Here is a 17,991-nt window from a genome sequence, read left to right as displayed (position 1 = left end):
GGAAACGTAGGAAGAGGGATTGTCTCTCTGTTTTTCTGCTATTTTTCCTGGCTTCTCCCTTTGTTATTTGCTGTTTGTACTATTTGGCATCAAAGTACACGGTGTTCAGGGGAGGAACAAGAGAGTCCTGATACGAATACGTTTTGATTGAAGGCTGGTTAATACTGATGCCTGGAAGGACTTTTAGAAATATCATTTCAGTTTTCTCTTTTTTTTCTCCTACCCAACAAAATTCTACATCTTTTACTACATCCTGCCTTGGCCACTGTCAGCATCTAATCACATTCACTTAAGGACTATAGTTCAAATTGTAGATATTTGAGTATTTAATTTTATTATTTATTTTATACTTACATTCCACTACATTTATCTAACAGCTGTGGTTTGGACTTGGACACAGACATGCCCTCAGCTTTTAAAACAAGACCAATAACTATAGACACAGGTGATACAGGAGTACAGGTGAGCTCCTGAATCCTGAGTTTCATTGTATCTTTATAAGGTAATAGCACAAGTGGAGAGACTTTCTTGTGTTAATACAAGTCCTCGAACCTTAATGCCTATATATGGATTTGTCATGGATCTCTCATACAACTCGCAGAACTGTTAAACTAGTGCCAAAATGGCAGGTATCACCCCTTACAATGGGCAGCCAGTATCACACTATTTTTATTTGCTCTAAACAGTCAAAGATTTTGAGATTAAAACTGTGCTCATACAGTGGTTTGGTTAGCGTTAGCACAAAAACCAGTTTATAAAGATTTCCATACCTGAAACACCAGCAGTAGTTTCACACTGGACTCTCCGGTGGCAAAGTCTTTTTGTTTTGTGGCCCATGCAGCCTCCTCCCAACAAATTGTGACACACTTTCATTCGTAACTCTAGATGTTACTAACAATAATCTGTATCTGATCTACATGGTCATATTTTCAGGGAGTGTGTGCATGAGATTAAAAAAAAACTTCTGTTTTTTGAAGCTTAATTTTAAACTTCGTCAGGGGGATTCAAAAGACCATTGTTTCACTTTGGATACCTTAGGTATGTCTTACTGGTGATAACTGTGATAGTACTAGTACTAGTTTTACTTAAAGCTCTAAATACCTTATTCCCCCTTGGTCACTGTTTGTCTTTTCTTAATCCATTTCTGATTCATTTTTTTAACAGCTGTCCTATGGCTCCAGCTCACCAGCTCTCTCCAACCGTCAGCGCTTTCCCACCTTCTTCCGCACCCACCCTTCGGCCACCCTCCATAACCCCACCAGGGTGCAGCTCTTCCAGAAGTGGAAGTGGACCCGCATAGCCACCATCCAGCAGACCACCGAAGTCTTTACTTCAGTCAGTACCTTAAATCCCCTTCGTCTTCACTGCAATTTTTATGCCTTCGTTTTAACTCAGATTCTTTCGTCTTCCTTTTCTTTTAATTCCAGAGCTTCATTATTTTATTTAAAATTTTTGGGGGATCACTTTCATTTTTGGCAAAGTCTAGGTTTCCTGATTGCCTGCCCACCCTCTACTATGTTGAGCCGCTGTGTTTCAGCCTTCGAGCTACACCCCTTGGGCAATCTCTCCTGTCGATTGCTGGAGGATTTTTGAAGTAATTTGTTGGAATATTGGTTGTGAGAAATATTGATCATGCAATACATCTCTCTCAGGCTTAGCAGTCGATACCATGACACTAGAGTTAGTTCCTGTAATGGAGGTTAATGATCCCACTCTCACATTCTTTCCTGTCCATTCTCACATTCTTTTTTTCTTCCTTCCAGTTGTGTTCTTTGTCTAAAAATCTATTATCTCGGATGCTGCCTTTCTTGTTGATCATACATCCCCACACTGTCCATCCACCACTTGATGTTTCTCATTTACACTTCACATTTTTCTTATTTTTTTCCCCTTCAGACTTGCTTGTCTCTTGTCTTACTCTATGATCTCAACTCGTCACCTCTTTCTGTCTCTCTGTTCAGCTGCCTCTCTAACCTCCTCGCCCCACGCCCCCCGCCCCCCGCCCCTCCCTGTCCGTCTCCCTCTGTCCTTCCCTTTCATCTTGCAGACTCTGGATGATCTGGAGCAGAGGGTGAAGGAGGCAGGCATCGAGATCAGCGTTCGCCAGAGTTTCCTCACCGACCCGGCTGTCGCTGTCAAGAACCTCAAGGTGCTTTGATTAAAAATTCACCTCAGCTGCTGGTCGTCTCTGTTTCTCTCCCCCTCTCCTTCCTCCTTTGGCTCACAGCTGCACACGATACTATTAGCATAGAGGCAATTTGATAGAAGAAATTAATGCGGCATGCTAATTAGCTACTCCTGAACAGCCGTACGTGCCGTCCTGTCAAGCAGCAGGAACTTTGGCGTGCTGTGATGCCACACCAAGCTGTGCTTTTGTGAAGTTATATTGTTGCTGCTGATGTAACTAAGCAATCATTTCATTTTTGTTTTCATGTTTTGAAACAGCGCCAGGATGCGAGGATCATCGTGGGGCTCTTTTATGAGACTGAAGCCAGGAAGGTGTTTTGTGAGGTTTGTACCTTTCCGCTCAATTAATCCCAGTAGACTGAACCCGACTGCGTATTTGGAGAACTTGAGCTCTGTAATGATCTGGTTGAACCATCTGAATGAATTTTCCTGTTTGGCAGTGACACAACATGCTGAACTCATCTCTGGGAATATTTCCCCGCATGCCTATTTATCATTCTCTCCCTCCCTCTCCCATCCCCAAATATCCCTCCCTGCTGCAGGTGTTCAAGGAGAAGCTCTATGGAAAGAAGTATGTGTGGTTCCTGATAGGCTGGTATGCAGACAACTGGTTCAAGATCAAAGACCCAGCCATCAACTGTACAGTGGAGAACATGACGGAGGCCGTGGAGGGACACGTGACCACCGAGATCGTCATGCTGAATCCTGAGACTGTCCGTGGTGTCTCTAATATGGTGCGAACACATGAAACACTGTGTTGTCTAACCCTCTCTCCAACTAGTTTAATAATTAGATTTTAAAAATGTAGCTTGTCTTTTATGTTAAATTTAATGAAATGCATTGTGAAAACACTTAGTCTTAGATCCCATGCAAATGCTTAATGAGTTCACAGATGAAGCTAACATTCATAGGGATCTTCTCAAATTCAACATATTATAAAAAATACCACTAGACAATAGGGGAAAAAAACTATTAAAAAGAAAATGTAATATTGCACCACAAAGTGCTGCACATAAACCCTAAGCTCCAGTTCTCGTTGTCTTCAGACGATGAATCCTAATAATATTTATAATTCTCAGATTTTTCTCAGATTAGATTCTTAGGATAATATCTATAATGACATTTGGATGTTTAGCAATGACATCTGAAACTGGCATTCATGTTCCTCTCAGGGTCCGAACTGCAGCAGCTTTGGTTGTCCCTTCAAATCATTAGGTCTACATTTGTTATGTGTCTACATGTGTTCAGTAATTTGGTTTCTGACCAAAAACCTACAATGCTAAGTACGTTCCTATCAGCTGTTTAGTGATAATTAGGGAATAATTGGCAAATCTGATAAAAGGTCCCGTGTGGCAGCATGCTGAAGTTCCATGTTGATTCACCCCCAAGCAGCCAATAAACCGACAGTACAGATGTTAAATTTAAGCTGGCTACCCATGGACAGAACACGGACAGAACGCACCAACTGTGTGTGCGTGTGTGTGTTTGTGTGTGTGTGTGTGTGTGTGTGTGTTATGTGGTTAGGTTCAGCTAAGACATTGACTGAGTTTAGAATTCAACAAAAACTCCAGTACTTTCTATTATCTCCCTCCAGTCTCTTTCTGTCTTTCTCCTCTCATCTTCTCGACGCTGTCTGTCTATGAGTCAGATTGAGAAACACCAGGGATATTCACATTTTTACTTAGGTTGAAACCTTTTTATTGTTTGGCATATGCACCCTGAGCGTATTTGTGTACTGTTTCTGTATCTGTACTGGATGTTTTCAGTGTCTATCTATCCAAATTGTGTTGCACCTAAAATTCCCCTCACACTCCGTCTGAATGCATGTCAGTCCTTTTTAAAGCTGCAGCATGCAACTTAAGTTTGGCACATGGAATCCATCTACTCTGCACAACTCTCCCTCTTCTTGTTCTTATGGCGCTTTGGTTCTCTACTTACACTCTGCGAAACTCTGCACAGCGCCTCAGATAGTAGGAGAATGCTGCAAAACGTACTAATGGAGAAACAAATCGCAGGCCTTCTCTGATTGGTCAGAAAGGTGAGCCTCGATCAAACACTTTTAGAAGTGAATATCTGTGAAACTGAAAAACTCGTCCTGTCGTCCATAACAAACTGCGGTTTGTGTCAAATGAAATGTTTTCCATGCAATGATGTAGACCGTTATTCATGGGAGACTTGCATAGAGTATTTGTTTAAATTATCACTGCCTCACTCTTTTTGAATGTCTTCCGTTAAGATTTGGACCAACTTTAATTCAGCTTCTCAGGTACTGGTTGCTTCCTGCTGTTTTTTCTCTCTCGTTGTTCTCTTCTGTTTACCTTCTCTAATCCTCTTAAACTGTCTTAGCGTCCTTACCTTTGTTCGACCTTCTCTGACACTGCTGGTCTATTGTGGATCATCTTTTCATTCTTCTTATTTACCCACCTTTCCTTTGCCTTCTCGTCTGCCATTTCTTTATCCCCACCTTTTCCACCATCCCACCTCTACCCCCCCCACCACCCCCGTCGCTTTGCTCACACTTCATCAGCAGCTGTTGTTTATATTCATACAGCACCTGCCACTACCTGCTGATTTAGCTGTTGATGTGCTGCTCAACGGGTGATAAGAATTACAGCCAGAACTCCTGCTCATAGTCAGTCTATTCAAATTCAATTTCCAAGTTTGAAATTGGCATATTTCTTCTAGATAGAGGACTCAGATGAAGCTAATGTGCCAATACTGCAGGGTCTGCAATAGCACATTGTCAGCCGGTTTTCAGTAGGTAGTGGGAGATTTAAATGCCAAGGTGGAATTTCAATGAGGCGAATTTGACATAGCCGAATTGGAAGTGTGTAGGCCACTAATTGGTCTCAGAAATTCCACAGAGACACCTTGTGAGTTGTAGCAATAATTCACCATCACACATTTAGCCACACTAGTGGGAGATAATGTTTATAGGTGTTTAATTGTAAAAATCACTCTAAACAGCTTGATTTTAAACCTAATAAAGCTTTGGTGTAAAGTGTGAAAATGACATTTTCAGTGACGCAAAAGGATGATTGTAATCTGTTTACTTATGTATACGAACATAACTGTGATTCTGGACAGGTTCCCCCTGTTTCCAGTAAATATGCTTCACTAACATAATCACCCGCTGGCATCGTTTTTTAAATTTTATTTTGTTTTTGCAAACATGCATGAGAGTTATATCAATCTTCTCATTTGACTCTCAGCAAAAAAGCAAACAAGCATATCTTATTAAATGTCATCTTTTTCCTGAGCAAATGTCACACTGCAGTGGTTAGCTTGGTGGGTCCAGCATTGAATGCCAAAGGGCCAAAAACAACCTTTTTTTCCAGGACCTCTTATAATATCCGTCCAGTCCAGTATCTGTCTACTAGATGGAAATCTGGACTACTTAGCACATGTAAAAACCAAAAGCTCCTCAGGCTGGTTTAGGTGCCTTATAGATAGGAGTGCAGATAATGGAGACAGAAAAGAAAAGGAGCAACAACAAAACATTGAGCAGGTTGGTAGGAACAGTAGCTGCACACTGGAAAACATACAGCTCCAAACCGGGGACACCTGCAAAAAGGGACAGGGAGAGAAGGAAAGACAACTACAGGAAAAAGAAGACACAAAGTTAATGTCATACAGTGGTGACAAATGTGGGGAGAAAGGGACAAGAGGAGGAAAGGAGCTCAGTGCATCGGTGCGTGGGTCCCCCAGCAGTCTAAGCCTATAGCAGCATGACTATAACTAAGTGTAAGCTTTATCAAACAGGAAGGTTTTGAGCCTAGACTTAAAAGTAGAGAGGTTGTCTGCTTCCCGAATCTGAACTGGGAGCTGGTTCCACAGGAGAGGAGCTTGATAGCTAAAGGCTCTGACTCCCATTCTACCTTTGGAAATTCTGGGAACCACAAGTAGGCCTCCGTTCGACGTCGTCTACTGGGATGATACGGTGCTATGAGGTCTTCTATATATGATGGAGCCTGACCGTTCAGACTTTTGTGTATATATATACACACACACACACACACACACACACACACACACACAGAAGCAAGGTTTTAAATTCTATTCCAGATTTAATAGGAAGCCAATTGAGAGAAGCTAATGAAGGTGAAATATGATCTCTCTTGCTAATTCCAGTCAGCACTCTTACTGCAACATTTTGGAAATAATTTTAGGCTTTTTAGGGAGCTTGAGTATCCAACGTAGAAGTAACAAAAGCATGGACTAGTCTTTCGGCATCACTTTGAGACCGGATGCTCCCAATTTTGGCAATGTTCCATAGGTGGAAGAAGGCTGTTGTAGATATTTGTTTTATATGTGAGGAAAAATCCAAGGTTCCTTGCAGTAGTACTGGGGGCCAGAGTTACGCCATCTAGAGTAACAATTTGGTTGGACAGAGATTTTTAGGCCCAAATACTAGGACTTCAGTTTGTCTCGAGTTTAGAAGTTGTGGGACATCCAGGCCTTTGTAGGCACGCTTGGAGCTTGATTAACTGATTTTTTTTTTTTTTCTTCATCTGCTTCCATAGATAGATATAGCTGGGTAACATCAGCATAGCAATGGGAATTTATGGAGTTATTTCTAACAGCGTTGCCTAAAAGAGACATATATAAAGTAAAAAGTATTAGTCCTAACACAGAGCCTTGTTGAACTCCATAACTAACTTTTATGTGCGTGAAAGATTTATCATAAACATGAACAAACTGGAATCTGCATAAATTGTGTATACAGTATATTTTGGCCTCATGATGTCTCAACAGACTGGGGTAGACTAGTCCTACTCTTTGTATTAAACTTTATCAGTAACATTTAAAGTAACACAAAGTGCAAACAGTAGATACTTTTAAAAATATGGCTCTAAATGTGAGGCCATTCCATTTAGTGAAAGCTTTAATTTGAAATGAGCAGAAATGAGGATAGAAGTTCCTTTATATAGTTGCAAACTACTCCACTTCGTGCACCCTCCTTCTCTTTAACCCGGTGTAACTAATAGACATTTCAAAGTCAAAAAAGTAACCTAAATGGTGAGAACTTTTTTCTGATAACTTGTTTGTCCTTATTCTTCCAGACATCGCAGGAGTTCCTCACTGCCTTGATGTCTCGTCTGGGAGGGAAGAACCCAGAGGAGACGGGTGGATTTCAGGAAGCTCCTCTGGCCTACGACGCAGTGTGGGCTCTGGCCCTTGCCCTCAATAAGACTGTTGCTCCACTGAAGGCAAAAGGCAGACGTCTGGAAGACTTTAACTACAACAATCATGATATCACCTCTGAGATCTACAGGGCCCTCAACACCAGCTCCTTTGAGGGTGTTTCTGTAAGTGCAAAAAACGAGGAGAGAAGATGGGAAAAGAAAGGGTTAAAATAGAGTGAAATGCGTTTGTATGTGTGAAGACGAGAAACAAATAGTGATGTGGAAAAGGAGTGTAAATCTGATAGAAATATCACAAATTATAACATGATTTTTAATTTAGATAAACGTAATATGGGAAGTGAGGGAAGATCATAATCTGCACACACTGATGCTTTTTTTGTGCATGTGTGAAACCACCCCTGCTACTGTTGGGTTTTTAGGTTTAGTCAGGGACTCTACTACCACCTAGTCACATTACACAATGCATAGCAGGATGTGGTCAAAACGATAGACTTTGATGACCAGGGGTGGGCAACCCTGGATCTGGTGTGCTCAGTCTATCAGAAGCTGTGAGATACAAACTCAATTTGTCTTCATCTACGCCACCCTCATCTAAGACGGTATCTTCCACCATCTTATTAACTGAACACGCTTGATCCAGGTAAACCGCAGGGATACGAGCAGGGCAGTTGCCCTCGAGGACTTGGATCGCCCACCTTTGCTATGTAGAGTACAAACAGTCCTTGTTAACAAAATAGAACCATTATTTTTTAAGGAGGGAATATACAGTAAAATTATTCTGGTTTGGTTTATTTAAAACCTTTCTGTCTGACTGACTGACTGATTTTTCCTTTCATATTTAAAGCCTTTTTTAGTGATGCTGCCACAGTCCCAGATCTCAAAACTGGCTGCTGGCCAAAGAGATTAGATTGGCCTCAATATTCTCATCGAACTCTTGACATGAATGTGAATAAGTGTATTTATTAAAATTTAAACACATTTCATTTATGAAAAGAGTTAAAGGATAAGGCTGGGAATTTTCTCTTTTCTTTTATTAGTGTCAGTGAAGAGACTAAGACCAAAGATGACTCGCATCAACCCGTGGTGTGTAAAATCAGAACCTGATGGAACTTGTTTGTCTTTACAAAAGGCCTCCACTTTAGTCCAAAAACTATTATCACTACACATCACTGAGACACACTGCTGCTTTGTGTGGCATTTTTCTTTATGAAAATGTTTTTTTTTTTTTTAAGGAGGATCCTAAGGCTAACATTATATTGATGGGTTTTACTTCTTACACACATGTTACATTACTAAAGTAACTCAGAACTGTGAATGGGACTGGTTGGGACTTGCTTTCTGCTCCAGGAAGTGTCTGATGCTCTGGGCCTCTGGTGTACTGAGGAGTTTGGCTAGTGTGTGAAATATGAAGGTCCTTACTTGTCTCACTGCCTTGCAGCTAAATGCCTCATTATCAGTCAAAATGACACTGTTAGTGTCTTCTGGTTTGTGCCTCAGTCTCTGGTGTATTTGTTTCTCTGAGTACTGTTGCTCATACAAGTAGAGTTCTTTTGCGTTATAGACTCCGTCTGAGACATTTGACGTTTCTCAAAGAACTCTAAGTTTTTGTGTGCGTAGTGTAAACAGAGCAGAGAGGCACATGCACATGCCTCTTTTGTACAGAAATTCACTTTGTCCACTGTAAAAAAATAAATAAATAAATGGATGGCTGCTCTTAGCCTTTGGAGCTCCTTTTGTTTTGTTTTTTAAAAGACTGATCACATTTTTCAAGAGTAAGAAACACGTCATCTAGAGCAAAAGGTGTGGCTCACTGGTGTGTTTTAAACGTATTTGGACAACAATGGTGGTCTGCGGTGCAGGAGACACAGCAAAAAAAGGTTCTGGATTCACAGGTCTTACAGTGAGTAGCGTAATTAGTGTATTACGTATTTTAGTGTATTTGGGGTTGTCGTCAACAAGCAAAATGTAGAAAATGCCTAAATCGTATCCTTTTAATCATTTGCAATAAAACATATTTTCTCCCTGTCTGTGTCTCAGGGCCACGTGGTGTTTGACGCCCAGGGTTCCAGGATGGCAATGACTCTTATCGAACAACTGCAAGGTACAATTCCCACAGTGTCTTCAAAAAGATGCTAAATTGCAGAATCTGGTTCTAACGACAAACGTCACTCATTTATGGGAAAAAAAACGTATTCCTAACTGTATTCATCATGTATCGATTGTTGCTTTTTTTATGCCAGAGTCTCTTTTCTCAGGAGGGGTTGCAGCCTTCATCGCAATTGGTCTTGGTGTCCTATAATTGCACATGCAATAGGACTAGATGCAACATTGTGTTTACTCAAGGCTTCGCTCTAATTGGCCACAAGCCCTCGTTTGATGCTGTTTCTGGAAATGGCATCCTATTTGTCACTAGTGACTTAATGAGTTTCCTCTCACAGGATAAGGTTGAGGATTAGTTTCCACCTCTGTTCTCTTTGGCGCCCTAAACGATGAGAATTTATAATCCTGCTCCTTTCCCCTAACATTCTGTGTCATATTTCCTGTTGCGGTGTCGAGGTAATTTGACATCCACGATGAGACGACCTGACTCGAATCCCTGAATCACTGTGGGACTTCATCAGTATTCCTGGTCAAGACTGCCACATGAGCAGCTTTTTTCCTTCTTTTTCTCCTTCTTCTCCCCTTGGTACTTTTTTTTTTGTTTGTTCTTTTTTATGCACCTTTTCATCCCTCATTTCTTTTATCTGTTCTTTTGTGTGTTTGTGGTTCCGTACCCACGCATTCCATTATTATAAGAGCACGGGAAGCATTGGAAAAAGATGGACTAAATGGAGTTTGTATGAATATAAATCGTTATCTGCTCAGTCAAGTTTTGCTTTATTGTTATCACGATTCCCCACAAAACACCAGGGGATGAAATTGGTTATACAAGAAATACTAATTAAGCTTTATCCCTGTTTTTTTCTGTCTGGCTTTTCTCAAATGTCTAGGAGGCAGTTACAAGAAGATCGGTTACTATGACAGCTCTCAGAAGAACCTCTCCTGGTTTGGAAACGATGTTTGGATAGGTAAGATTGTGCCCATTACCGTGTCTGCATTTGTATACTGTCTGTAATGCTATGAGTCACATCTGTGTGCTTCGACATTAGACCTCCTCTGTGTGGCTTAATTTAGCCTCTCTTACTGTCTAAAGGATATGTAATCATGCTGGATTTTCTCTAACCACTAGTTTGGGGGAAGCTAGTTATTTGGATGCTGACGCACACCAAAGCTGAGCCGCCTGCACACTCACTGTGCAACATGTGTTAAACTGTTGGTGTAGAAAGTGCACAGTAATGAGGCCAGCTGCTAGCTTTGACTGGCAGTACTAGGGTTTTTTTAAAAGGCTCACACTGTGGACGCCCCTACAGACAAAGTCAAGACAACTGCACCAACCCTCTCAACAAATTAAAGCTCCAGTGTGCAAATTAAACTAGCGGTAACGTGAAACTCGGAATCTGTCCCGTTTGCTTTGCCCAGTCCTCTCTCTCCCTCCTCTGCTCTTTACACTCCACCATGCTCTGCACAGCCCATCAGGTGGTCGTAATGTTACAAAATATACTAATAATGCAGTTAAGTTCTAGAACTTATCTCTGCACTGCTGCACGGGGGCAGATCTAGACATTTTTTATGCGGGTGGCCAGACTTGGGCACAAACAAAACAGAGGGCACATTTAAAAAATTATTTCAATGGTAAAATCTTTAAAACTCAAATTTAAAAGCCTTTTTGGAAAAAAGTAACTATAAATGGGCTAAAAATGTGTTTTATAATGTGTTTATTCAATGTTTAAAACGTTAAATGCCTAATTCATGTAGAAATTTGAACTCCAAATTGTCGTAAACAATAATAAACAGTTGGGAAGAGGTTAAAAAAATCGGTCTACAATTAGCGGGGGTACCACTGACACCCTAGCCCACTGCTCTGGCCCAGCCCCTTTTGCTGCCAGTATTGTTCAGTGAGCCTTTGTCTCCACATTCAGATAATTTATGAAGCATATTTTCATTAGGAAAAGAGTTTGAACATGTCGCTATCTGTAACTTTTCCTAACACAATGACAGCATTAAAGTTTCTGAATTACTGTACTCATTAATCTATCTACAGGAGGCTTTAATACTGAAAGAAGTGTAAGAATTTTGTCCATGGCAGTTAGTTTAAATGACACTTGCACCTGTAACACATTGTCTTTGGCCCTTAAGACTGTTTAAGCCTCACAATTTACAAACCTAACCAGCCAAAAAAGGTTTTGCCTATGTGTCATTCTGCTTTATAAAGACATTTGAGTCTATGTCAAAGAAACCAGAACCTACATTCTTTAACTGCTGCCCTTTTTTTTCTGTAAAACCTATTACTGTTGATTTTCCTCAGACACCAAGACCAATTTGGGTGTTGTTTACTGGCCCATCACTCCCTTGAGAGGTGACATACTTGGGCCTGGACTACTGTGTGCTACTAATCAATCCTGCACGCCGTGGTGGCCCATTGAGAGCTGTCCTTTTTTTAGGCTTTTAAGAAAATTATCTGTTGCCAAGGCTTAACTGAACCCAGAAGAGGTACTTTAGAGATTCCAGGTCAGCACAAGTGGCAAGTGACCTGTATGCATGTAGGCAACATGTCCTTCACCCGGCTAACAGCCAGCTCTTTAATTTATCTTGTTGCAATAGGACATATTCTGAATAGCCTAGTTACAACTTGCTGGATTTAAACTGATCTGCTCTCTGGCCTGTGTCAGAGCTAAGTTTAGTTCACATTGCTTTTGGCTCGATCTCTCTATTGGAGTTAATTTTTCTACCGTTTACCAAATACAGACACATCCATCGAACATCTTCTTGTTGAGAGGATATGAGTAATTTCCTGCTCTCTGGAGCTGACTCAGTTGGGGAGGTTTTTTTTTGATAAAGTGTATGCTTGATTTGCTCCTTGCTGACAGGGTGGAGTACACACAGGGGTCCTCGACTTAACTCCTGCACTTGTTTTCCTGCGTGTTTATCAGGCGCCTCCCTGCCTCGTGTTTTCACTGTCTTTACGGTCACCCTAACAACCACTTCAGCTCAGCTCTTCTTCTAATCGCTGTGGCAACTGTTATAGAGCTGGGTCTCCATGGCAACACCCTGTCCTGATTCCTTGATCAAGGACGGAGGAGAGTTTAAATGGTGTGAACAATGGCTGAATGGACAGTTAGCACACATACATATGCACACAGCAGTATAATGTACATTTATTCAGCCATGTATATGCTCTTTAGTATTTGCTTATATGCATCATTTAATAGTAATAAATTCTCTATTTGTACCGCGGTGTTTCTGATACTGCAGCTCAAATAACATTTTCATTAGATAATAACATTTAACCAGTTTAATTTAAAGGTGGCAAACAAAACATTACAATACAGCAAATTTTGTAGAATGATAAGAAAAAATTGGACGAATTAAACATTAAACTCAGATTCAATAATAGCATAATGGCATTTTGACTTGAATCTGAGATAATGTGAGAATTCTTCACTGACTTTTGTACTTGTGTAAAATTGTTGGACTCATGATGGACAGGTGGTTTTTGGTAAAGGGAGGTTTACCAAAACCAAAGATGTCACCTTTTTTATTCAAGAATTCATCTTTGTTACAACCTGAAACATTCAGTCAAAGATCAACGGCTTTCAGCTTGTCCCTTCAGGGGTCGTTGATTTGGCATGTGTTTTTACAGCCCTTCCTGCCTCAACCCTCCCATTTTTAATTTTCGGCTCGGGTCTGGCACCGGGACCGGAAAATGTAATAGCTTACTATTATTAGTTACCCTCTTAAATTGTAATAAGTAACATAATTACTTTGTAATCCAAATGTTTTACTAATTTTCCAAACTATTGTCCTAAACTGTGGATTAAAGCGGAAAAGTCGTAAAACCATTTTAATGTAAAGCAGGCCATGAAAACCTCACAACTCAACCGTGATAGCTTCAGTGTTGACTTGTAAACAAATTTTAACTGTTAAATGATCTGCTTATATAGCGCTTTTATCCAAAGCGCTCTACATTATTGCTTCTCAGTCACCCGTTCACACACAGACACACATTCACGCCAATGTTCGGTAAACACTGTTACCTTTCCAGCACTGAAAAATGTTCTCGTGTGATCACATGGTGTGCTGGTGTGATTAGCTGGTCACAGGCAGGCATGGCAGACTCCAGTTGCTTAACATACACATTACTTTTATTAGCAGCGGAGGGTTGGTCCAGAGTCAAAGAACATATTCTGCCCCTGCCAAATGAATCTGGACACCTAGACACTTCTATCCTGGATTTTCCGTCCGTCCGTCCATCCATCCATCCATTATTAGAGTCACAGGAGAGTGGAGCCTCTCCCAGCTTTCATTGTGCGAGGGGCAGGATACACCCTTGACAGGCTGACAGTCTATCTGAGAGACCGTGACACAGTCAGGCAACCATTCACACTCATGTTCACGTCTACAGGCAATTTAGAGTCACCAATCAATCTGATATGTATTTCATTGGACTGTGGCAGGAAACCAGAGTTCTACCCTCGATAGTTTTGCACTCACATTTGTTTCAACAGCTTTGTTAACTTGCATTATCTGGAAATATGTTAAAAGAAAGCATATATTCCTGCCCAGTGAAAACCTGCAAACAGCAACAGCATGAATGTTATCCCCAACATTTTATTATAACTAAGTTACTAGCATATTATACCTCGGTACGCTCATCTGATTAGTTACATTTATTTTTCAGTATAATAATAGGTAATTTGTTGTATGTAACTATTTACTCGCTAATCGGGTTTTTCCCCTCATTTTCAAACACTGGAGCCATAAAATGTGTAACACCTTAATGTAGTACCACTGGATATGGTCACTGGATGACACACTGTGCGTGCTAGAATGGAATTCCAGTTTTTTCTTAAGCTTGTCTTTTAGTGCATTTTCTAATGCTTATCTGGTTCTAAGCATTAACTGATTTAATTATATCATAAATTATTGTGACGTACTGAATAAATGTCACGTAATAGTACAGTAAATAATTTATGGCTACAGTTGGCTTTCTATCATCCTGGCATATACTGGCTGCGATGATCATAAAATGGGTATTAAATGTATTCCAGGTTGTATTAAAAAGATCTTATATTGAACGTGGTGAATCCTGCAGAAAGACTTCATTCGTCAGTCAGCAGACACCAGCGACAAGCATCTAAACAGAGCATGATGGGCGTCTTGACACCCTGCAGCCCTCGAGGGAGCAGCACTCTTGACACTTCCCTCTGACATCTGACACTTCAACTTCACGCAGCACTGACACTCCTGCTCTGCTTCCCCTCTGACATGCACACACACTCTTGTCTCCCTCTATTTCTAGTTCTCTCTATCTTTCTCTCACACACTGTATGCATGTGTAAATGCTTCTCTGCACTCACATGTGCCCTCTCGAGCATATGGACTTTTTATTGTATGGGGCTACATCCTTATCATGCACTCAGCATGTACTGTATATGATGCACATAGCCAGGATCATGCAGACATACACACACACACACACACACACACACACACACACATCCAGACACACAAATCAGACCCAGATTTAGGCAGACAGATAGTCAGAGCCTGTTGAGCATAAAATGAGGCTCCCTGTCCATCTGGCCGTCTTTGAGCCCTCCTCACGGAAGAATTCTTCTGGTTTAAAGCTGCACAAGCATGAATAATTAGGTAGTTGGTACACAGACACACTCTTTAAAACCTAGAAGCTGCAGCTCTAAATTAACATCAAAGTTACATAGTTACTTCTCAAAGTGAATGAAATACTGAAATTGACATTCAAATACATCGCTGCGCTGAGGCTGCATGGAGTCAGAAACAACTCTGAGCACCTGTGGCATAATACCAAAAACAATTTTTCTTCAGTCTAAGTATTACAAGTTTAAATGGAGTTGTAGCTGATTAAAGTTCTGTTTTTGTTCATGTAAAATACACTATAGAGTCCCCTGCTGTCGTCACATACATTTGACTAATGCAAGAACAGGAATAGTGGAAAGGACGTGTTGTCTAAAACACTTTAGGAATCAAAAGTTTGCATGTGGCCATTGGAGACGGATCTAAAGGTGGCGTGAAAAGCCGGAAGTCAAAGGACCGAGAGTGGTTGATAAGTTGAGCACATTGTCACACAGACTCTTCTGGAAGGCATCTGTAGTGTTACATTAAGGTGTGTGAATTAAATGTGAACATTCTTAGAGGGGAAGGGGGTGTGAGGGTCAGATTCTTTTAGAAAGTCAGGTACAGTCACGCTAAATATAGCAGCCGAACGTGTGGGGTTGATGGGCATCTGACGCTATTCATCTGTCACTGTATTCACAACAATTCCCATACACGCACTAAAACCAACTACAAATGCCTCTGCTCACCAACAAAAATTGTTAAAATCCCATTACACATTGCTCCACTGGGTGACGTGGTTCTCCATTACAAAATACTCAGCCAAGACAAAAGTAATAATAATAAAAGGTTCCCCCAGGTGCTTCAAATCGCTAAATTCCCACCGGTGGGCTCGAGCATGTGCAGTTGAAGGGCTTTCTTCTGGCCCCAGAAATCAGAAATTCCTTTCAGACAGATATGCTGTGGCTTCACAAACCTCTTCTGACCTTGGCTGAGCACGTGTCACTCAACTTTGACGAATAGGCCTTCTTTGATCGCTACCTACCAAATTTTGTAACATTATTTAATTGACTCAAATTGGAAATGACAGGGGACACATGGAGAGAAAACTGATACTTAAGTTTATTTAGTGCTTCACAGCATCAAGCAAAATTCAGCTTCATTCTGTGGTTAAGCACTGATGTGTATTAAACTGCATATTTGCATGCTTGATAGCATAATATTGCACGCCGCACTGACTTATGAATCAGTGAAATGGGCAATGCTGAAGTCTCAAAAGCTTTAGAGAGTCCATCATTATGAAAAGTTACAAGGAGTTATGGTTACCATTTAACATCTGTAAATGGTTCTCTAATAATTAGATGCTGATTGCCTATGTTTATCATTTTTCTCATTTGCAATTCCAAATAATTTATCATTGATGGACAGGTTGTGCACATTCACTCACTTTAAAACCAACTTGTTAGCCAAAGCAGGTTGGTTTGATTCAAAAGGAAAATAAACTCTGCTGCTGTTTAAAGAAGCAGCTAATTGTCTTGATATTTTAGTCTTGCAGTCTACTGTGTGTGGGTTAACATAGATTTGCCCCATCAGCAGTTGTGAGCCCTGTACTACTGTGAGATGGGATGTAAGTGAAAGACCAGAGGCCTTTTCTCTCCTAACATGACTTTCTCCTACTCTTTGCACTCAGGTGCTGGACCTCCGGCTGATCGGACGGTGGTGATCGAAGAGTACAGGTACTTGTCTCAAAAGCTGTTTGCAGCCGTTTCCGTCTTCGCTGGCTTTGGCATCCTGCTGGGCATCGTCTGTCTAACCTTCAACATCTACAACGGCAACGTCCGGTACGAATGAATAAATGCATGATCTCATGCTAATTTAATTCCCACACCCACCATTTGTAATCTGCAATTGATGTATGTGTAGTAGTTAGATTGTAGGAATTGATTAATTGTTTAAATTAATGTCATTTTCTAAAATGAATTTATAGTATATGGAACAACCTTCATTTTTCGGAGGGCAGTGGAGGACACAAGCCTAGGCTCTGTGAAATTATGATCATTTTTCATTCCTTTCTGGTGTTTTATGGAGCAACAAATTAACAATTGTCAGAATAATTGATGGCTGATTAGTAGTTGCAGTCCCAGTACCAGAGCTGATCGTTCACTAAAGGTTCAGACTAAAGTGTCATGTGAATATTTGTAGTGTAATGTGGTGTGTGGGACAGAGGAAGAAAATAACTTGTCGCTTCCTCGTTCTCTCGTTTGAGGTTAATGTAAATGCTGCTGTCAGTCAAGTTCAGCAGCTACAAAGTTTGCGGTTTGGGGAGGGGCTTCCTGCGATCTAGCAGCTGGTTTCATTGTCACTACTTAAGCATAGCCCTAGACCAAATGCAAATAGACTTCCTTTCAAAAAATGCCTTTTGATCTGGGATTTCTAAGCTTAATTCATGTCTGTGAACTGAGCACACCATATCTCTGATGTCTTTTAACCCAGTATTTTTATGTTGGACCCGGATCAAAACGATTTAAGTCCCGTAAGTCCATGAGCTTATCAGGAGTTTTTTTTTTTTTTATGTGTTTATTTTTAATTCAAAGATCAACGGCCTTCGGCTCGCCCCCTTTAGGGGTCACCACAGCGGAACATGTTCCGCACGTTGGTTTGGCATGTGTTTTTACGCCGAATGCCTATCTTGCCACAACCCTCCCATTTTTACCCGGATCGTCACCGGCACCAGGGTCACCCTTGGTGACTGGGTGGGGTGCTCTACAACTGAGCCACCAGGCCCCCACAACTGTAAGATTGGTGGACGCCCGCTCTACTGTTGCCCCTTTATTTATTTATGTATTTATGTATTTATTTATTTTTATTTATTTATTTATATATTTGTTTTCAATCTGTAGTGATTGGCTCCTCTAGGGATCTCTGTCTGGCTCCAGTGTGCTAGTCAGGCCCTCCTCCAGCTTTG

At 40.9% G+C, this 17,991-nt stretch overlaps 1 protein-coding gene across 1 annotated transcript in view; it reads left to right on the top strand.

Annotated features, from left to right (window-relative positions):
• gabbr1a (gamma-aminobutyric acid (GABA) B receptor, 1a) overlaps positions 1-17,991 on the top strand; it is a 65,008-nt gene that overhangs the window by 30,499 nt on the left and 16,518 nt on the right. Inside the window, exons 9-16 of the mRNA XM_067509227.1 lie at positions 1,165-1,335; positions 2,048-2,149; positions 2,446-2,511; positions 2,730-2,921; positions 7,251-7,496; positions 9,372-9,435; positions 10,325-10,402; positions 16,717-16,867. Of these exons, the coding sequence (XP_067365328.1) occupies positions 1,165-1,335; positions 2,048-2,149; positions 2,446-2,511; positions 2,730-2,921; positions 7,251-7,496; positions 9,372-9,435; positions 10,325-10,402; positions 16,717-16,867 (1,070 nt within the window). The remainder of the gene's footprint in view (positions 1-1,164; positions 1,336-2,047; positions 2,150-2,445; positions 2,512-2,729; positions 2,922-7,250; positions 7,497-9,371; positions 9,436-10,324; positions 10,403-16,716; positions 16,868-17,991) is intronic.

Source organism: Channa argus, chromosome 7, assembly GCF_033026475.1.
Source record: "Channa argus isolate prfri chromosome 7, Channa argus male v1.0, whole genome shotgun sequence".
Lineage (NCBI taxonomy): Eukaryota > Metazoa > Chordata > Actinopteri > Anabantiformes > Channidae > Channa > Channa argus.
The sequence above is the reverse complement of the archived record's forward strand: the minus strand, read 5'-3'. Positions and strand labels throughout refer to the sequence as shown.